We start from the raw sequence: 23283 nt of genomic DNA, 5'->3' as shown, positions 1-23283 counted from the left end.
AATTGGTGGACCTCGGCGCAAAACCGGGATGTCTGGAGTTCCTTATTAAGGCAGGCCTAGACCGGATACCGGTTGTTGCGCCGTTGATGATCATGATGAAAGTTGACTTTACCGTGTAAATTTACTGCAACTAAATCAATCAATATCACACTAAAGTGGGTAATCAGATATGTAAATGCATGTATTATACACAACGTGCTACGTACAAATGGGATAGTTCTAAACTCCAATATTCTCACAGAAGAAGCAAATAAAACCTTCCATACCTGAAGCGCCCAGCTTTCGGCTTCCCGACTTGTCATTATATTGTATCACGCTATGTGGCACACCATCCTGGGAAATCTCTTTGTAGTCTACGCAAACTGGTGATACAGACCTCGGAGAGCTTTACAAATCGCGGGTTTTCACAAAAAGGTAACCAGTCCGAGTACGTAAGTCTCGGTATCCACGTAACAATATATACAAATATATATGTACAGAAAGCGAAATGAACGGAGCCAACGCCATTGTTTCTCTCTATCATTAAATCCGGTCAATCACGGTACAGAAAAATTTAACTTCTTTTTTCCTCATATTGCGTTGATATCGCAGTATTTTGTCTAGTTTTTCTGCGGATCCTCCTGCAGTGAACACATCAACACTCTAGGAATCATTTTGGAACAGCTTTGTTGCTTCATTGATTTCGAGAAAAGTTTTGACAACGTGAACAGGGAGTATAGCTGACGTGCTTTACGCCCGTGTGGGCATCTCAGGGTATTTCAGGTAACCGCGAACGATAGCGAGTAGTTGTGGTTGACATGCTATACCCCACCCAAGGGTAAATGCCATGAGAAAGGTGCCCGTTTTTCATCTAGAAAGCCCCCTTGAAAGGAAGTACCTTGTTCTTTTTAACTAACCGCTTCATGATGTTTCTCGAATAATTTAATTACAGTGAATATGAACTTCAGGAAAACAGATAATTGACCCGTTTCCTTTGAAAACCGAAACTGTAGCTTCTCTTCATACACGAATCAAAATGGCATACATTATAAGCTTTTCATTAATTAAGTAACACATTAAATACGATACGAACCAAAGCGTAAGAACTTTCCTCCTCTCTGAAATGTTGTAGTGAACATAACATGAAATAATATTTTCCAGTTTTTCACGAAATACTTTTCTAGAAAGTTCTCAGTTGCGTGAACTAGAAAGACTTCCTCAACCAAGAGCAAAGAAACGAAAGTATTCGCATCAGCTGCAGTACTACTCCAAAGAGACCTTTCTTTGCATTATGAGTGCCCTTGGGTTAAAACACAAAACAGGTGCGATTTAAATATATCATTCTTTTATTTTAAACTAACAAGTATACATCATTTATCAAAAAATTGCAATAACTTTATCACCTAGATCACTTCTCTTTTGATTCCACAAATCATGTATTATCTCAATTAGATCGATTCAAAACAATCATTTACAAAACAAGAATCTAATTCACATATTGCTATTTACAAAGGAATATTAAAATATTTCATGGAAGCGGAATAAATATTAGTGTCACATATTATGTCATACTATCTCTTATAGAGACTAGAACAATCCTTTTAAAATTTAACAAAACGCATTTCGATGTATCTGGGCGCAGCAGAGCTTGTCTGCATTTCAATTGAATTGTAATTTTATTAAGACCGGAACAGTCTTATTCTCCTACTCCCTATTTTATTGCAATAAATAACACATATCCACGTTTTTATTTACACTTGACAGTAGATAGTCACTACCTTCTATTTACAAGATAAAGTATGCATTTGCCTACACAACTAAGAACATCACAGTCATTTCACTATAGTCGGGAATAGCAGCTCCGTCCATATCAGCATCGCGAAAAATGCTCTAAAATTTTAATTATGATTTACGATAACACGTTTCCGTGTCTATTTCTTTCGCGGAAAATGCATCACAATGCTCGAGGACGGATATAATGTCAGGTTGTTGAATTCAACTTTCCATTATTCCGCACCAAGCACAAAAGTGGAGGATGTTGCTCGAAGCATCATAAATTCTGATTTAGTATCTGAATAATGGTACAGGACATCATCGCCCACTGGAGCTGACTATTGCTGCATTTTTTACACGTAGGATGGCGACGTAACGGCAGAAATTGCTCTAGAAACTTCCCAAAGTGGTTGGCGGTATTACCTCGGACAGAAGCTGAAATACGGGAAAAGATGGCAGTGCAGCGAGTAGAAGCGCTTCGGATCCGTTTTCATATCGAACCCGTCAATTTTCACAACGTTCCATTCGTTTTTCATTCGAGCATAACTGAAGGAAACTTGGTCATGGAAGGTTTCAGGTCGGATGAACTCCATCGGCTCCAGATGTGAATGAAAGTTGTCGACAACGGTGAGAGGTACTTTGAGCAGGTGTTCTGGAATGAAATGAAAAATGCGGGATTATTGACGAAGTTATGTGCATTAAAGTATCAACCATGATTTCATGGTGAAAGTTAAAGGGAATAGTTTCTTTGGAAAATGACTAATGAATAGAGTTGAGCGCTAATTTAGAACTATCGTTAACACAGGCTTGAAGAGGCAAATTATCAGATGCACATTTCCCAAATCGACTCAATCAGCAAGAAATGAAGCAAGCCGAAAACCGGAAGCCAGGCGCTTCAGAGGTGATGATTGTGTGTATTTCTTATGTAAAACTATTTAAATGCCCAAATGTGTTGTACGCAACTTGAATGTGCCTTCAGCAGGTCATGCTAGTCACTTTAGTATATTTATTACCATTCAATTGGGTAGCACAAAGTTTTTACTGAACAGGCAAACTTGACCTATAATAACTCAGTAATAGTAGGATCTTTAGAAAATGTATCGTGTTTCATAGTATACTTGTGGGTTATATTACTACGACATTTTACGATTCTGGGGTGATTTTAAGGTTTCCAGTCTTCTTTTTCTTCAACCTTTGTCCTGTTAAACATCGGGATCGGCTCGTCATGATCCTCTTAGCGAGGCGAGGCGTTTAAATCCCCATTCAACGTATCAAACCACCGTTGTTTCGGCCGACCTTTTGGTCGATGTTCAGACCAATCTTGGCAAGTGAATTCTCGTTAGCGCGAATTACGTAACCATACCACCGAAGACGCCTCCCTCGCAATTTTTCCACGATCGATGTAACCCCATATCGATTGCGGATATCCTCATTTCGGGTGTAATTGAACGCCACTTCATCTAGATTGCACCAATACGTGAAGCAACCTCTCCACCGACTAATAGCATGGACCCGAAATATTCAAATCGCTCAGTTCTGGGCAGGTTACTGCTGCTGATAGTAATTGTGCCTATTTCATGGGGATCGGTCGTAAAAACTTCAGTTTTATTCAGATTCGATCTGAGACCGTGTTGCATGAGGCGATCATTCCATTTTTGGACAAGTTGCTCGAGATCATTTTTGCTATTAGATGCTAGGGAAACATCATCTGCATAAAGTAGTGTATAGAACGCTGGACGTTGAATTTCCGTGTGACAGTGTCCATAACAAGAACAAAGAGGAATGGTGAGAGGGCGCTACCTTGATGAACACCAACAGGGATATGAAGTATGATAGTTTTGATACACTCGCCAAACTTCGAACTTGTGATAGAGCAATGAACCCAAAGCAAGGATTCTTCTGGCACTAAGTGTTGTCGTAGAGGATACCAGATGAGTTTGTGGCCCACACGGTCAAACGCGTGGAACTACTCCAAATGCCGGCAATAAGTGTGGAAGTGGAGGATTAACAAATTCTTCAGTTGAAATCTGCTCGAAATATTCTGGCCAACTGTCTGTCGCGGCTCGACGGTCGGTAAGCAAAGTACCGTTCTTGTCATTAACGCAACAGAAGTGTTCGATATCTCGTGCGCGTTTGTGTCGGCTTTTGGCAAGTCGATACAGATCTCTCTCGCTATCCCAAGTGTCCAGTTTATCGTAAAGATCTTTGTAATAGACCTCTCGGGTGACAGCGATCGTTTTCTTTGTTTCTCGATTGCCAGTCTTATAATTTGCCAATTGGCGAACGTTTTGTAGTCGAGGAACTTGTGGTAGAGGCGTTTCCTCTCACGGGCCTTCATTTAAATATCGTCATTCCAAAGCCAAATATCTCGGTTGATGTACCGCTTCCCTGTCTTGGTGACCCTGAGGGTTGCAAAGGCCGCTTTGTGGATCGTGTCTTTGTGGTTCTACGATTTTTCCACATTCGTTATGGTTGGTAATCACGCAAGTGAGATCATTTCTTCTTTCTTCTCACGAAATCGCCACCATTTAATGCAATTTTGTATGATTAACTCCAAACTAACAATTTGAAAGTACACTTTCTTTTAAAACCACGGTTGGCTTTTTTTTTACATTTCCTAAAAGACTTCCACTTATTATACAATTTAAATATTCCGCTTTTTTTCAAAAGAAATTATTAGTCTTAAATAATCCTGAGAAATTAATTTTTCCAAAATACAACACAACAACACAACGCTTGAAACGAAACTGCGGCCAAGCAAATTTCTCGGTAAAAAATTAGTATTGAATGCACATATTTAAATTTGAATACCGTTATATTCTTAATTTTGTTGTTGCAATCACCATAAGAATGGTAGGCGTCACTTTCTTTGGAAATGTATGCTGCTAAGCAAATTTCGGGCATTGTAAATGATCGGACACTTTGGGAAGATTTTCTCTAGTGTCTTTCCGATAATAATAATAAAAAATCGTTGGTACGGCTAGCCAATTGGATCAGGACTTTGAAGTGTGTTAGAACACTCCATTCAAGACCGTAACGGTACACCATGGGATTACAGCATCCTGTAGGAAGCAATGTGGTCACCATTGTGCTCTCCCGTGATTATTATCCAGATTTGACTCGGTTACTCATTCACATCCGAATCGACTGGTATCCAACGTCAAGTCACGATACAAATCCTTCTGCCACCAGTGAGATTTGAAGCTTGACTTTCCGTTCGACAGCCTGGTGCTCTAACCATCGATTTATGAGCAGGAATCTAATATCTTCTCCCAAGTTGCCACGAAGGAGTGGAATAAGCAACTCTGCAGAGACCAGACATACTGAAAAACGCAGTGGGAAGACCGTTAAGGCCAGATTTACTCCGCTTGAGCACGTTGATGGTAAAGGTAATTTCACTTCTGTAATGAAAGTTGAATTTGTATGTTACGGTGACTTGAGAGAGGTAGGACTTCATCGCATGTTTTACGTTTCAGGGAGATGCACAATTTTCGTTCATATAGTCAGGTAAAGTATCAAAATAGGTCCTAGTTTTCGAGTAGATTGCGAAACGGAGGAGTGAGGGTCATAAAGGGGTCATTTAAATTAAGGGGCCATTCTCAGAAACTACCTACCAGATAAATCCGGAAAAAATCATGATGTTGCTATTATATGACACCTAGGCTTCGAAATACCTGCCATACCGCCATTGGTTAAAATAAAGTTGATAATAGTATATTAATATATTTTGGAATTTTGCTGAAAACCCCGCTGAAATTCATCCTAGAGCAGTAAGATTTTGCATTAATATGGAGCAGCCTCCTGGAAAGTTGGATGGAAATCTTACTATTACTAGCAGTAGTCTTGTGCGTCAAAATGTTACTAAGAGATAAACTGTTAATATCCCATCGAATTAAATATCGGGGACGTTCAACATATATACACTATGAGCTATATATAAATGGAACCATTGTGTATCCCATTAATATTACACGAAATGCCGAGCTTCCGGTTTCCTGACTTGTTTACTTTTGCTGAAAAGAAATATATGCAACAAATTTTTATGTGGAAATAAGAATAACGGTTATCATGATATTCGGAGAAAATCCGATAAAAATCGAGACAAAAAGAATTGGCGTTACGAAAAGAAATATCGAGACAAAAGGAAAGACAACCTCGTAGCTATTAAAAGGAGACAAAATTTAAAACCAGCGTAAATGATACACGAGCAGATAAAGGCGGAGAAATCATCAGTGGGAAAGAAGAAGTCAAAAGTAAAAGTTTCCAGCACAACTGACGTTGGCGATTATACATTCCCAGACAACATTGGGGCAGAAATAATCCTTTGTCGCTAGAGGTATTTAAGTCCTCTGTGATGGAAAGCCGACAGGAGAGCATAAAATGAACTGACTATAAGGATATGGCCTAGTAGCCTAGTGTAAAAGTATACTCTGTCTCAGTCCCATCCTCCATCCTACAAAACATTTATCAGGATCTTGAAAAATAGAATTAAGACCCGCGAAGAAAGCATCATTCGAAAGTATCATCTTGAGAACTGAACATTCAGCAACATACCAATCTTTCATGACATCTCTGTGCTTGTCTCACTGCAGTGAGCTTATCACTGGCAGAGCATTAAGTGCGATGATAACGAACGAGAATGGTAACTGATAAGCGTACGACACTATTGATTACGCCGGACTTTACAAAGATATGCTTTACTTTGGCATTTGTTAAAACTACCTCACAGGTTGTAACTGAAAATGTGCAACCAGCTATGGAACGGCCTGGGCTCGTATTTTTCAATTTAAATCTTTAGTCCATAGTAAGAGAAATGTCCTCTGAATGCCAGAATATGTTGGTATAATATTTACAGAAACCAACTAGAGTGATGATGTCATCATGTCGCTCCGTTTTTTGGTGCAAATTATAATGAGCCTTAAGATTGTATCGAGGAAATCGGTCAGTTAAAATAAAAAATTGAAATTGCGTCCCAAACGAGAAAAAATATGAACTAGGTGGAATAATACAGTTGACGACTACCACATAGGGAACCTGAATAACGTAATGATCTAAAAAGCTTTTGGAAGTAAGGACCTGTGAAGGATTTTTACAAGAACAGCACGGTAGGATCTTTGGTGATTTATGTAGATACGATGAACCCGCCGCTATGGTAAAGTTCGGAAAGTTCTACTGGACTGAGCAGATTCATTGAATGGGCATATTATTCCTTGAACAGATTACATTGCATGAGTAAAGGTGCATGAATTACATTTATTTCTTGTATGAATTATCACAATCTTACCTATGATGAAGCCCATTGTAACATCATCTGGAAATCGAATTCTGTCACCGATATTTATGAATTTCCCTCCTCCAGCGATTGGCAACATTTTTAGCGTCAAAGCTCGACTCAAACAAAATCCAGCACCGCCAGTAGCAAACCAGAAGGTAATCTTTTTGTTAGTAGGAACTGACGAATTTTTCTGAAAAAAAAAAGAAAAAATTTTTATTCCAAATATAATTAAAATACAGGAACAAAATGAATGAAACGATATCCCATCATGATTCATTTTTAATTAAAGTAGAATAAACGAAGTCTAAACAAAACACGTTCAGATGCGTAATCGGTACATTTAGATTTGCATCATCATCAAAATACCTTGACCACCACCACTCTTGCAAGATCATTCCTCATGCACAATCTGCGATTTTTAATGGTCGATTTGAGTTCAATGTTTTGCCGCAAATTTACCGTGAACAAACTCTGAAGCGGATGAGCGGTCAAGTCAACAGGGAAGATGATACAGATACAGATTTCCAGGTGAGTGGTTTTAATTTCAATTAGGAGATGTGGGTTGGAGGCTTAAGAAAGATCGTGTGCTCTTTCATAAGGCAAGCATGATTTGCGCAATGTATTTTAGATGGTGCGCCTAGGCTGAGATTTTCAATTCGCACTTTAGTCTTGGCTTTGAAAACAATTGTTCGATTCTTTCAGGTTTTCTCGATCAGGAGATTTATCGCGCCTATGTAAAATATAGTAATTTTGGATAGAAATTTCCACTATCTAATATAGCCACATTAAGTGTAACACTGAACAGGTCAATCTGTACATGAACGACATATTTTGCCGTTGAAGAGCAGAGCTATCTCGCCTAGACGATGAAAGGAAGTCACTAAAACACTGCTCAGCATTGAGTCGATCCCGTATCTAAAACAACCATGGTGGTCGAACTACCAATCTCCAACAGATCTTTGCTTAGTTGATCAATTTATTTGAGGCTGGACACAGTCCCTAAGTTGATTGATTTAGAGGCCGTTTTGATATATTTGACCATTTAACTAAATCAGATCAGATAAAGAATTGCCTGAGATATTTGCTAACCATTAACAGCGCCAACATTTGACAAAAAACACTTCTGAACATGATCAAGGTTCTTCATTAGTTACTTTCCATTCGGTATGCTAAATCTACACATGCAAGGTAGTTTCTGTGTACTGATATTCGAGAAAGGCAGAACGGTTAGACTTTTTTAACCAATTTCTGAGACACTCTAAAAACTGTGCATGTCAGATATTCCACTATGATAATATATTTACTTTCTAATTAACTCGATCGATATTGGCTGAATAAAAAATGTTGAGTGAATCGAATCAGAAGAAATAAATGGTATTTAGATCTATTTATAGATACAATAACAAGAAATGAAAAATTTTGTACATGATCACCAGAAGCCCGTGAACTTCAAGAAATCCATGGAGCATAACAGCACTTGGTAGATTAGTCACTGTCGAATTGGATCAGATATGTGTCTGGTAATGACCTGAAGCAATCACAACATTTGAAAAGGCTTTTACATGGAACGCCAAGGAACTGAGAGTACAGTTGCACAGAAGACGTTTATTATTTTTCATAAGACGATCTGTCGCATGACCAATCGAAAGCCATTTATCAAAAATTGTTCTTCTTGTTTGGTATCATGGGATAGCGTTGGTGTTTTATGTTTCCCCCGAGGAGATATGTAAGTTTCTACAAGTGCAAAAAGCAAGCGACATTAGGACGGGATATGATATTCGAGAGGCATAGTCAGCGCCAGCAAAAATTGCTCACTTCAAAAACAAACAAAAAGTAAAAAGGAATTGAATTGAATACGAAGATCATGCATACATTCTAACATGTTTTTGAAATGTTGGATGTAAGGCGATTTGCTGCTAAGCCCCCACATACCTACTACATATACTTCAAGGTGGTCGTTCAATATCTGCCAGATCTTTCAGCTTGTTACAATTTTTTAACACTCACTGCTCAGTACGACGCAGTGTAGAAAGTGTAGGTAAAAGCTATTATCCATTCTAGGTCTAGCGTTCACTACTGGTATTTTCTCTTCATATCAATTGCATCAACAATGTCTAGGTTTCTATGGACTTTATCAATTATTAATGATCCGATTGATCTCTATCAGTTTATGACGCGTTTCTTTAAAGTTTATCTTGTCCTCCCGAGCAAAAGTTAAATTATTCATCTCTCGAATAACCGCGAGATCGATTATTGATAGTAATGTAAACTGTAGAGCAGCAACTCGTCTTTGCATTCATAGCAATGAGTATGGAATTCCTCCCAAAGAATATTTGAATACTGGCACTAATATGTATTGGTTCTGATGGAGATACAGGAAAATTAATAACTAGCATTCATTTTGTAATATAATTTTCGTGTTGTTCTGGATGAATTTATTTCTAAAATACCACAAGATGTAATATTCATTTAGAGATTGTAGAAACTTATTGAGCTGAGGCCTAAGAATACGCTCAATGTATGCCTTGCTTATCGCAAAAAATGACTAAAATCAATACAAATTCGTAGACTAGGAGCTTGTAATATATATATTATAGATGGTACTCAGCAACGTGATACCCTATAATTGCTGCACTGTGTGATATATCCCTTTTTATGTATGAGACAGATAATGCCTCGTTGCCAATCGTCAGGCATTGATTCATTGTCCCATACCTTGAGCACAAGTTGATGAACCACTTGGTGTAATTGCTTGCCTCCATACTTAACTAATTTGGCTGTAATTCCTTCGGCTCCTGGCGACTTATGATTTTTAAGCCGATGAATTGCGCGGACTGTTTCTCCTATACGTGATGGTGGTAGTATTTGTCCGTCGTTCAGTTCAGTTTGCGGGTCCTCCAACTCGCCGATGTTCTGGTTGTTCAGTAGATCATCAAAGTACTCAACCCATCGCTCCAAAATGCCCATTCTGTCGGAAATCAGATTTCCCTCTTTGTCTTGGCAGGATGAGCATCGAGGTGTATAAGGCTGACTTGTTTGTAAAACTTGCGCGCCTGGTGCGTTGCTCCCTGTACACTTCGAGTTCACAGACTGGTTGGTTCTCCCAGGCTTCCTCTTTCCGTCTGTGAAGTCGCTTCTTCGCTCGACGGAGTTCGTGATAAGTCTCTGCGCGTGCCCGCGTTCTTTGAGAATGCAACATTACATTCTTCCGTTCCGTTGCTAGCTTACATTCGTCGTCAAACCAGCCGTTTCGACTTTTTTTGAGGCTGGGCTAAGTATCTTTGTGGCCGTATCAATGATAACGTTCTTCAGATGGTTGTGAAGATCATTTGTTGATGTTTCATCTCCAGGATCCCTGTTGACTGCGGTTATTGCGGCGTCGATTTCTCTCTTATAGGTGTCGCGGCGGGTTGTGTTGTGGATGGTTTCAGTATTCACTCTCACCTGATTGTTAGAGGGGATCGTAGGTGGTGTCGTAATTCGAGCTCGGAGCACCATGCCAACGAGATAGTGATCCGAGTCTATATTAGCCCCCCTATATGTTCTGACATTCATCAAGGCTGAGAGGTGGCGGCGTTCAATCAGCACGTGGTCAATTTGGTTGAAAGTGGTCCCGTCTGGACCGCTTTCCGTGCAAACCAGGTACTTCCAACAATCATTTCGTGCGATACTGCTAACTGAATAATCCGCAGTCCTTTATCATTGGTATCCCTATGAAAACTATGGGACGTATCGCCTGAATACGGACTCTCTCCCTACTTGACTGCTGAAATCTCCAAGTATGATTTTGATTTCATACTTGGGAAAGGCTTCGAGGGTGCGCTCAACTGCCTCGTAGAAGGTGTCCTTCTCCAACTCTGCAGTCTCCTCTTTAGGGGCGTGAACGTTTATGAGGCTCATATTTCTAAACTTACCTCGCAAACGCAGAGTGCATAGCTTTTTGCTTATATTTTCAAAGCCGATAACAGCAGATTTCATTTTTTGGCTGACTAAGAAGCCTACTCCGAGCAAATGGTTTACTGGATGGCCACTATAATATATGGTGTAGCGGCTCTTCTCCAGGAAACCGGTCCCTGTCCATCGCATCTCTTGCAACGCTGTTACATTGGCCTTATATTGGGACAGGGTATCGACTAGCTGCTCAGCAGCATTCGGTCTGTACAGGGAGCGGACGTTCCATGAGAAAATGCGCAAATCGTTGATCCGTTGTCGTTGCCGGGTTCGTCGTTGTAAAATCCATCCTGTCCGAGGCTCCTTCTTTGGCTTGGGAACATCGGTTTTCCATGTAGGACTGTCAGTCCCACCCAACCCCCAACCTGGAGGACCAGTTGGTACTGTTTGTCCCGTTTTTAATCGCGGGAGACTCGCCCTCGAAGGACTAGAACAAGAAATCCCTTATATAAACGCAACGCGAACGAACCCAGTATATAATATATATAGTGGACATGTATTGGCTTCATTGAAGAACAATAAAGTAGACAGAAAAACAAAGCTGATGACATACAAGGCATTAACTCGGGCTGTCTTGAGTTATTTCAACGAAAGGTCAACTATGAAACAGGCTGGAACGAAGGCAGTAAGGCAGCATTTGCATATCTTATATAAGGGGTGGCAAGCCTCCAATTTTATATTAGTTTAGAAACTACGGTGACGACCACTTAGATCTGTACCAACCGAGATATCCAGACGACTTCTGAGAAAAAGAATACAAATAGAGCAACGACCAACTAGGAAGGGCTTAAGCTTAGACTTTTTAAATTGGGCGCCCCTGACGAAAGTTGACCAGTCCGTCTGTAGCGCCATAGAAGCATACAATTGAAAAGAACTGCACTCATAATTTATTACATAAGAAACCGACAAAACGGTTCATACCTGAAACACTCAACTTTAGGTTCCGTAACAATAATAATATGTTATTTGCAGCCTCAGGAGGTTTTAAATAATTATCAAAATCGAAGACAGAAACAAAAAGTGGTAAAACTGCATACCAGTTTAGATACTAGTTTAAAATTAGAAACTAACCATATCAAAAAACTAAATGAAAAGTGAAGGAAAAGTAATACAATAAAATCAAATTGAATTAAATGTCTAAGCCACAAGAAATAAAATTGGCAACTTGTTGAAGGCGTCACTTTGTCGCGAATAACATTCCACAAAAGAATGCGTTTTTTTTTCTAGAAACATTCAGAAAAACTATTTGTGTACAAAGCGGACAAAAAATATGTTCCGCTTGGCAGAAGCTTAGAATAAAATTACTAATTAGGTGACCGAAATGCGGACCCACTGCTCATAGGTGGAAATGGATGATAGGAAATATGATACCGCTTGAGAAATAAATATAAATAGCATAATTGTTGCAAAGATTAGTGAGAACACCGCAGGCAAAATTGAGGTCTTTGTAAGCAATACTCTACACTCATATTTGCTTAAAATTGGTTATTTTTTTAAAATTAAGTTTAGTCACAAAATCTATTAAAATCTTCTTCTTTTGCTTTAGCCTTTGTCCCGTTCACAAGCGGGGTCGGCTCGTCGTGATCGGTTTCGCCATTTGGCTCTATCGAATGCCTGATCTGGGTGCAATCTCGAGGCTTTTAAATCCCCATCCAGCGTATCAAGCCACCGTTGTTTCGACCTGCCTTTTGGTCGTTTACCATCGACTTCCATGTTCAGACCAATCTTGGCAAGTGAATTTTCGTTAGCGCGAATTGCGTGACCATACCATCGAAGACGACTCTTGATTGAAATATGAAGCATAAACAGTTTATTTCTACCAGACTTGGCACAATTATACCAAATATAATCCAAAATAACTGCCGCTAGCTTTGAGGACCTGATAAAGTCTGGATCGGAATCGGCAGCACACGCTCTTTAATTTGGTCCTGTCCATGTTGTTCATTATTTCAGCTCACGCTTATAGGTTTGGCAAGAAGGTCATCATGACTATGAAGTCAAGCCTGGGGTTTCCGCGCCTTATGAACGCTAAGTCCTTCTGAGAAGCATGTGCCGAAAAAATGTAAATACTGAATGACTATGACCAAATTTGGCTTCGCTTTCATGAGGAAGTTAGGCCGAGGCCTTCAACCTCTCGAAACTCTCTGACAACTTATACACTTCCTTTGTATTCAAGATAATCCTTAATTCTCTTTGGTGATTTTTCGGCACAAAGTACTCAAGCATTGTCATGTGCTAACATCATATGAGTAGGTAACGATATTACCTAAACCAGAATAGATTGACTGCAAGTTTACACAAATGTTACTATGTTGAGCAAATGTCGGATTTATCTCCAACGCGCTATAAAATGCTTGGTTCATTTGTGTTGCTTTTAATGGCTGCCAACATGTTGTCTGCATGATAATTATGTCTTGTTTGCACCGAAGGATCTCAAGAATCTTTTTTTAAATGTCACTCACCACAGAGACAATAGTTTACTCTCAAATATGTTAAAGTGCTCTGACGATTATTGAAAGCGACAGAAAGGGTTAACTCAAAGCTAAGGAAAATTTGGGTTCTAACATATTCGCAAAAAGATATTTTAGATCATCGAACGGAGAAAGTTGTTCTTTTCTAATGAAAAACATTAACATTTGTTACTTCATATGGTTTCTCGTAATTTTTCTACCGCCTAAAGAAACAGCAGCATAATGAGGGCAGGGCTACATTAAAATAAGAATTGCAGTCGCCAAGATCTTGTAGATTTGACAATATTCATTGGCAGGCAAACTGTAACGAATTACAAAGATCCACCTATAGAAAATTTAAGATGCCGAGGGAATTTTCATAGACATCTTGTCATTCGAATATGATTCGGAAAATATTTTCCGTACTTGATATTTGTCTTGTAGACAGACACTCTCACTTTTTTGCTAACACTGGCTTCAGAGAGCACATGCCTCCATTTCCTTTCGATTTGAGGGCAATGTCGCTTGAATTTATCGATATCTAGCTAGAAATAACCAGTGGAATACAAGATAACGAGCATCCCCTTCTCCAGGAGTATCTTCTAAAATGGCACTTGTACGCCGCCATGGAGGTTTGCAGCTTTGCAAGTGCTTGGAAGTTGCACTAACTTCCGGAATGCCCGATATGTTTGAAAAAGAGAAAGAAAAGAAAGAATTTAATTTTTTGTCTGGGACGTGATAATGAACATTTATTTTGCACACCGAGTAATGCTGCATTCTCAAAGAACGCGGGCACGCGTAGAGACTTATCACGAATTCAGGCGAGCGGAGAAGCGACTTTGCAGACGGAAATAGAAAGCCTGCGAGAACCAACAGGTCTGTGAACTCGAAAAGTACAGGTAGCAACCCCGCCAGGCGCGGATGTTTTACCAACAAGTCAGCAGGGTGAAGCCTTACACACCTCGATGTTCATTCTGCCGAGACAAAGAGAATGGGCATATTGGAGCGATGGGTTGAGTACTTTGATGAACTACTGAACAACCAGAACATCGGCGAGTTGGAGGTCACGTCAACTGAAGACGGACAAATACTGCCACCAAGTCTACAAGAAACAGTCCGTGGAATTCACCGGCTTAAAAATCATAAGTCGCCAGGAGCCGATGGAATTACAGTCGAAAAATTACACCAAGTGGTGCATCAACTTGCGTTCGAGGTGTGGGACAGCGAATTAATGCCTGACGATTGGCAGAGAGGCATTATCTGTCTCATACATGAAAAGGGAGATATCACACAGAGCAGCAATTATAGAGGTATCACGTTGCTGAGTACTATCTATAAGATATTCTGAGCTATCTTGCTAGGCCGGCAACCGATAACAAGTACGATGATGAAATCCGCGCACGGTTTTTGGCAGCCAACAGAGCCTATTTCAGCTTACAGAAACTGTTCCGCTCGAAATGTCTCACCATAGGGTCAAAGCTCTTACTGTACAAGACAATGATCTTGCCAGTCCTCATGTATTCCTCGGAGACTTGGGTTCTTAGCAAGAAAAATTCTCTTGGCCGCGTTCGAGAGAAGAATCCTCCGAAGAATTTTTGGCCCCCTACATGAGGATTGACGATTCCGTAGCTTACATAACGACGATATCTATGAGCGATACCATGACCGTCAAGTCGTGGATAAAATTCGGCTCAATAGGTTACGGTGGGTGGGTCACTTAATCCGTATGGATGAGGATGATCCAGCCCGGAAAGTCTATAAGGGCAATATCTATGGTAGAAAAAGAAGATGAGGCAGACCCTGCCTAAGATGGAGCGATGGCGTAGGTCAGGATGCCAGCCAGCTTTTAGGGATATTGAATTGATGGACCTCGGCGCAAAACCGGGATGTCTGGAGTCCCTTACTAAGGCAGGCCTAGATCGGATACCAGTTGTTGCGCAGCAGCATTTTCGTGGATCTCGCTTCTGCGTTACAGGATGGACACGTGATTATCTCGAAGAATCCTCATTCTGAACATATGCTTAGCTAGTGAATTAAGGTGAATCAGAATGTCCACAATACCCCTATACGTCTTCCTGATTTTCAATAGGATAAATTTTGTAGTATGTTTGTTTAGTTTTAACAGGAAAACTTTTGTGTTTAGCAGCATTTAAGGCTCTGTCTGTCTGTAGCATAAACTTGAAAACAGGAAACACATTACAGAAATAGCCGTAGAAGTGAAAAAAGTTGACCTAAATATAAATGGTAATGAAACTAAAGAATTAGGACGGATGAATACGTTCACATACCTTTAGCAGCAGTAAGTAATGGTTCAGATGAGGACATCGACATTCGAAAGGTCGGTTCCTATGTACGAGACTACGAAAAATTTGCAGATTAATATGTGACCGGAAGATGGTGGTCATCGATATTATCTATTAACACAACAAAGCAGTAACACGGATGAAGTCACAAAGCGCTTGAATATATCTTATACAAGCCAGAAAAGGAAAGCATCAAGCACTTCAGTGGAATCTGATCAAAGGGAAATAGGAGACGAAATATTCATGACGATGCGACTGGAGTCTAAGATAACTGGAGAAACCGTTAAAAATGAAGACATCTTGTGCACTTGCTAAGGTAGAAATGTTAATTGCTATCATAAATATTTGTGACATGCTAGAAAAGAATACATAATTATTTCAAGACAAAAGATAAATATATAGGTTTTGCAAGTTGAATTCAAAATTTTCCAAACCAAATTAAAACTTTTCGAACAAACTTCAGATATTCCCAAAATAACTCCAGACTTTTCCAAGTCTTTTTCAGAATTTTTCACTTTAGCCTGATTAATTACTAATTTGGCGTTATGTGCATTATGCATTTCTCGATGAAAAAACCACATGTTTCAACATGAATAACTCAAAAACTACTATTTGTACGAAGAATTTTCATAAAACATTTTTTACTTAAAATTGACCATGACGATTTCTGTGATTATTTTGAATATTGAATTTTCCACTCCCTCCGGGGGATCATAATATGACATGACAATGCCAGTAATAAATGTTAATTTGTAACTAGAAGTAAAAAAAGTCAGTACTCACATTATCTAAGTGAATTTCTAATGGTGAAGAAATGCTTGGTTTTCCTAGATACCAGTCAACCGTTGGGCTATAATCGTCCAGTAGTCGCACCAGCCTTGGTACATTCACGTAGTTATCGTCGTCAAAATGACAGAACCACCTGAAAAGATTAACGAATAAATAGGCGTTAAATGTAGATCGTCGTTTATTGGCGTCATATTGAGGTATAAAAAAATGTTTATGGGGTAATCATTCTACTCCTGAATGGGCAAAACATGGAGCCAATGACCAATCTAAAGGTTTTTCTATTAAGTTTACGATTCAAACAGTTACACAAAATATCAAAATCAGAAGGAGTAACCGCCAGTTACCTTTTTCTGTTGCTTTATTGAAATTTCTTGTTCCTTCTAGCATAGTTACATCTGTATTGCATCATTTACATTGGCTAATTAAAGCCTGGATGCATGACAGTTTATACGAATACTGCTAATCATTGGTTGGCAACCGGAATCACCTAAGTCGTACGAAGCCACTGGAGAAAAGAATAGTCCTATAAATTATCTGTTCAGCTGGCGGTCGGGCTTGGGCAATTTATGAAAGGCAACATGTAACTGCTGCTCTCGGTTTTGCTGATGATACGGTGCCTTTCGCAATCAGCAATGAATGCGTTATCGTTTCCTGATTATTTCAAAGGTAAATTAAGGTTGAGTCCTCATTTTTAGCTTTCAAATAGTGGTATTATAAGAAAGGTTATCACTTCATTTTCTTTTTCATTTCAGAGATATTTTAGTACCTATTTCTGAATACGACTGGCTCACAAATGGCAGCAAAAATGTCTGATAATTTTATCCTTGTGCTATAATTCTAAAAGAGGAACCGCAGAATTTCACTCCTATAGCCACCCTTAATACACTCGCTCTAAATAACAGAAGCAGACACACGTTACTACAAGCGATCTAAGACAACCGCACACAGCAATCTGAGATACTTACCAAAGGTAGAGACGATCATCGAGAAGCCATTCCACCAAGGGTGAACTGATTAAGGCACTGTAAATTAACTGCGAAATGCAACCTCACCATCTCTTCCAGTAATTTATTCATATTAATTACAGACAGAGTGCGGTTATTTATTGTTATGTGTATGGCTTGGCCATAATTTTTAATCATTTTTATTTATGCGTTTAGGGTCTCTCCAGTGGCCACTGCATGAAATCAGCCTAGGGACGCCAAGTTAAGAAGTAATCATCCAACATCGTTTGCCAATATATGCAAACCTAATTGACTTCCCGTCAAGGCAATTTGGACTTTACAGTCTAGGAATCTTGAAAATAATTAAGTTTTTAATTGTTTCAGGTCTACGTGAAGTCTCCATCGATCTACTTTAAATAATCTCTAAGACTACGTTAGGAATGAGAGAACGTTAATTGAACATCATCATTATGAAGAAATAATACCCTTTTTATGGTTATGGGTGCAAATTTTTTTGAATTGCGTTGCACAAAAAATATGCATATTCATGCATACTAATTATATATTAAAGTTCACATATGCATCCAGATGCCTATGAACATTTTTCTACAAATTGTACTATTCCAGGAGAAAAGAAATCATAATTACTGTGCCCGAATAATATATATGTAATATGTACATCTAGTCCCAACTGAAAATTCGACTGAGAAGTTTGATAGGGCTGGTACCAGAGGAAGTTACAAGGATTCGGTTTTATTTCAAAATATATTAATTTAGAAAAAATCAAGAACACACAAAACCATTTTAAGATCCCCACCTTTACATTCATAGAACTACTACAGATACTAATAAACTGCCACTGAATAACTCTGATGGGAAACAATTCTAGCGAAAAATCTAAATCTTTTAAGTAGATCCTCGAATTTTTAATCACCGCTTTAAGATCTGATTGGAGTATTCTGCAATTCATAAAAAAGCTGATCGAAAATTCTGTTGAAATTTACATAATTACCGATTCACTTAACAAGTAGTGGGCTGTCATTAAGTTGTTCAATTCTGTGTATTTATTTTATAATTTCCGTTTAAAAGTTCTTGATTCTTCTCCACTTTTGTTTTTCTTATGTTTACACCACCTACATCAAGTGTTTGCAATAGCTCGTTATATTAAGCCGAAATGTCGGAACGGTCAATAAATTACGTAAATATTTCTACCAATTGAATAAACCGGGGCTTCTATATTTTAATATGTATATTCATATGTATGTATGTACCCAAACGTATTTATGGAGTTTAATCGAAGCGTATCCAAGAAAAAAAATCAATGAACGTAAGTAGGAAGTATCTGGAATTACTAACACACAATGGAACTACATATCGACAAATAACCTAAACTAGATTATCTTCTAAGTAGACATCTACTTATTTGATGAAATTCTCAGTTTGTTCGGCATCTAACTTTTTTTGAACGTTGACGTCTCGTTCATAAAATTGCTTGTGCCGGAATATCCAGGGTTAACTTTTGAAAGTGCAAAAGCAATGGACAACTGAAATTCAGGGTGTTGAATGGGAAGAACCTAATCAGCAATTCGTTATGAAAAAAACTGAAACAACAATCTCATCTGACCCATTAATTTTCAGATTTTATTACGGCGAAAAGCAAAAGAGTTAAGGAAGAAATCGATTTGCATTTTAATGGGTAACTGGCTGGTCTTTGTCATATAAACGACCGGGTCGGAACACGTCAGTCTTTAGCTACTCAAAAATAAGCCAGAAGAAGGTAACTTTGCTTCCAAACTACATATTCTATTTGCCACAGTATCACAGCACGAGCAGTGAAATACGAGATGGTCTAGGGGCTTCGGATAGCGAATCACCTCAGGAATTCAGTCAGATTTCCGTTGAATTTTGACCTGATTTCCATTAAAAAAAGAGAAAAAGGATCTAATGAGCTTTCTAGGACAATTAAATTTCGAGATTAACAGATACTGCAGTACATAAGACACAGGAATTTGGGAAAGATTAGCGAGCAGTGCTGCGAGTGATTTTAGAATCAATTTTCTGTTTTCTTTGAGAAAACTGAGAATAATTGATATTGAAATATTATTTTTCAAAGCAACGCACATGCCATTAAAAACATAAACTCAGAGTCATTTTGGATGGACTGTTTCATTTTAAATCAAAGCCCCATATGGTAGTTATGTTGTCTCACATAAATGATTGCCATTTACCCATGAATGAGGCAAACGACGCCGCCCTCCAACAGTCATCATTAGCGGTGTACTGAAATAATTTTCAGTTCGTTCCAGGTCATTCTGAGATACTAGTACTCCTTTTCCACTGTTTTGCACCATGTATTCTAGCCAACCAACCTGGAAAATGGGTTCCGTTGCATAGTAAAAGCTGCAATGCTGTGGTCGCCATTTCTCAATGAATAAACTATTCACTGCTGCTTCACACTTTTGGTTAACACTTCCACGGGTATCCAGTACGCATGTAGATAAAGGTTGATTCGAACAGTGGGGGCCACTTTAAGAAAAAAATGGGGCCGAACAGGCTAAGCTTGACGTTGGTGCAGCATTGGACAAAATAGAAAACGCGGATTTAGCGCTTATAAAACGTCAAGCGACACCAGGTTCGCTTCCAATTCATCGACGCATCTAGTCCGCTGCAATTAATGAAAATAAGAAGAGTGCAATGAGCAATCAGACCAGGAACTTTCAGTCCGACTGTGCTTGCCTCTTTCAAATCCAGAGCCACTTGACCAAAGTGATGCCTCGACGAGAAAGTAAACAGATGATATCTGCGTAATCCTCCGACCAAAACATGGAGAACATCACTGATAACAAAAAGAAATAATATCGGTGACAGGTTGAAACCCTGGCAGACCGAGACCCCTTTGGGCATATTTTTCAAGAAAGATCATTTAGACCGTTACTGAAGCAACGTTATTTTTACCGATGAATCATCTTTTTGGACCTTTCCAATGATAAAGCACGTCTGGACCACATCCCCCAACAAAGCAAACCTTACTTTTATTCTCTCAAGCCATTATCGCGCGGATAGCTCTTTTATGTTCAAAACATGGTGGAAATTGTGTCCCACCCGCTCCTTTTAGATGCCAGCAACCTCAGTTGACCCATGTAATTTCACTTTACGTTTATTTAAAAGCATTCGATGCATTTGCTTTATAATTTCCGTATTCACAGCCATTTTCGGCCTTCCGGAGCGAAATACACTCATTTTAAATTCACCAAATCACCGATAAACTGTTGTTCTTGAAGGAACAGATATAGGATAATAATTTTTCAAATTTTATTGATTGTTCAAGAGTTTTCCCAACAATTTATAAATAAATTTTTTTTCATCAAATATAGTCATGTGGAGTATCAAATGAAAGGTCTCGGTTGGTACATCCTGAAGCCGGTCTTAGCTTTGACATTTTTTGGAAAGATGGGGAGTGCGGGGAGTTGAAATTGACCATTTTTTTAACGGACCCATTCTTAGAAACTACCAAACCGAAAAATCTGGAAAAAATAAGGAAGCTGCCACTATATGGTGTCCGAAATACCCTCCATACCGATATCTGTTCAAATAAAGTTAATAATATAATATTATATTACTATAATTTTTAGTAATTGGCTGCAAAACCCCACTTTAGTTCATTCTAGCACCACGAAATTTCGCAACAATATAAACTATAATATAGAGCAAGATTGACAATTAGCTGGGATGAATTTTAGGGTAGCAATTTCACGTTAATCAAATACTTCAAAGCTTTGATGCATATTTGCTTCTTCCTTGTTAGAGACTTATCTTGTAGGAAGGTCTATCTGTCCACCATTTATTGTACCGCATTCGAAATCAAACCAATTCGCACATATAAAATTAGAAATAAAAATCCATATAAATAGGATAGGCTTTAAAGGCCATATACTTGCGGCCCATACTATATAAATAGAAATTAGGATCAACTGAATAGTACTCATAGTTGCGGTCAGATCTTGGCCAGAGCAGACATTCTTTCAAGCATAAATCCAATGAATTTATAGACGCGGAACTTAATCAAAACGGAATCTAACCTACGGCCCTCTTCCAATACTGGTCGTAATTTGTCACATTACCGCACAGCGGTCTGGTTTGCCAGGCGAGCAGGCAAGACGCCCGTGAGTTACCTTTTCTTCTTAGACCGAGGCTACTCCGAAGGTAATTGCTTTTCGACCGTGTGCCGTTCACTTTTAGCGTTTTCTGTGCTTGTCATGCAATCCCGGCTTGTGCCTTAATGCATGTCGAAAGGTAATGGATCTAGTTGCGGCAAGAGTTTCAAGGTAGAGTGGGCTCAAATGCAAGCCATTAGATCAATATTGCGCGACTATGACTGCAGAAAACCCACACCCACGATAATTAAATCAAGCACCTTTAGTTTTATGCTTGCTACAGTAGAAACATAAGATAAATCAGCTGTGGTGCTAGATACATGTTTTGGTCAGTTCCATGAACGCTGCTTTGCGATAGTTAATATGCGTAGCGTTATTACATTTTAGAAAGTAAAAGACCCGCCAGGCGAAACGCGCCACTCAGTCACGAGTTTGATACTACGACTTTTTTGCAATTAACTATTTTTTGGTAAGCATAAGTTCATGTACAATAGATATGTATGAGAGTAACAAAGAAATCAAAGCAAAAAAATGCTGGAAAAGTTGTTTGAAACTGGGAAAGCTCGATCAGATGAATACACCGCTAAGCATAAAACATTTTAAATAATATTTTGATAATGAACCCTGTAACGGACTGAGTCAAACGAAGTAGCTACGGCACTCGAGACTTAAATCCTCAATAATGTTTTGGATATGTTTGCATTATATCTTAACATTTGCACGAAACTGATTGTAGAAATGAACACGTTATATATGCTCCTATGTATGTGCGAGCATTGATATAGCGCTGAAAGAGTTGACCCCTTGTTATAGAAAAGTTTGAAATTAGTCTTTAAAACGAGAATGCTTCGTTAGTGCCGAGAGTAAGAGGTGTCCTGCAGATATCAAAGCCAATTATGGAATGAAACTAACTTAAAGGCATTGTGTTTTCTGACACACACCATTCACTTTAATATATTACTGGGTTATAACGTAAATAATGTCCTCTTTGTGGTTTGTATTAGGTTGTTGCACATGAAATGGCCGATTTGGTACTAAAATTTTAAACGACTGTAAAGCTTACACAAATTTATTTAATTAATTAAAATAGGTGCCAGTTAATTCAAAACACTTCTCCCAGCGAGAGACAAGAGCATGTATGCCAGTTTCGTAGAAGTCCAATTTTCAGGGGTTGATAAATTGGTCGAGGCAATTCTGATGACATCTTCATTCCTCAATCCTCCTAATCTCGGCCGTTCAATACTCAATTTTTGGTGCATTTCTCCGAGCTTGGCACAGTATTTCTGAGTATTTATCGTTTTTCCAGGTGCTAAAAAAGAATAGTGGATAACTCCAGCTGTAGACCACCAAACAGTCACCATTAGCTTCTTCGGATGCAGGCTCGATTTCGGCATATGCTTCGGTGGCTCATCAGCATCTAGCCATTGGGCTGATCGGCGATCAGTCGTATAATATCCACTTTTCATCACATGTCACTATTCTGTCCAAAAAGGGATTGTTTCTGATGCGGGAGAGTAAAGAACTGCAAATTTGCATTCGAAGCGTCATGTTTTGCTCCGTAACGGCATGCGAAACCCATTTGTCAAGTTTTTCACCTTTCGAAGTTCTTGCAGATACCGGGAAACTGCCGAATAGTCTACGCCCAGTTCCTCTGCAATGTCTCTC

General features: G+C 38.9%; 1 protein-coding gene across 1 annotated transcript in view; it reads right to left on the bottom strand.

The window, feature by feature from the left end:
• Nucleotides 1-1307: 1307 nt before the first annotated feature.
• LOC119649228 (fringe glycosyltransferase) overlaps nt 1308-23283 on the bottom strand; it is a 215841-nt gene continuing 193865 nt past the window's right edge. The window contains exons 5-7 of the mRNA XM_038051287.1: nt 16515-16653; nt 7037-7217; nt 1308-2404 (exon numbers count right to left, since the gene is read on the bottom strand). Of these exons, the coding sequence (XP_037907215.1) occupies nt 2172-2404; nt 7037-7217; nt 16515-16653 (553 nt within the window). The 3' untranslated portion in view covers nt 1308-2171. The remainder of the gene's footprint in view (nt 2405-7036; nt 7218-16514; nt 16654-23283) is intronic.

This window comes from Hermetia illucens, chromosome 2, assembly GCF_905115235.1.
Source record: "Hermetia illucens chromosome 2, iHerIll2.2.curated.20191125, whole genome shotgun sequence".
Lineage (NCBI taxonomy): Eukaryota > Metazoa > Arthropoda > Insecta > Diptera > Stratiomyidae > Hermetia > Hermetia illucens.
The sequence above is the reverse complement of the archived record's forward strand: the minus strand, read 5'-3'. Positions and strand labels throughout refer to the sequence as shown.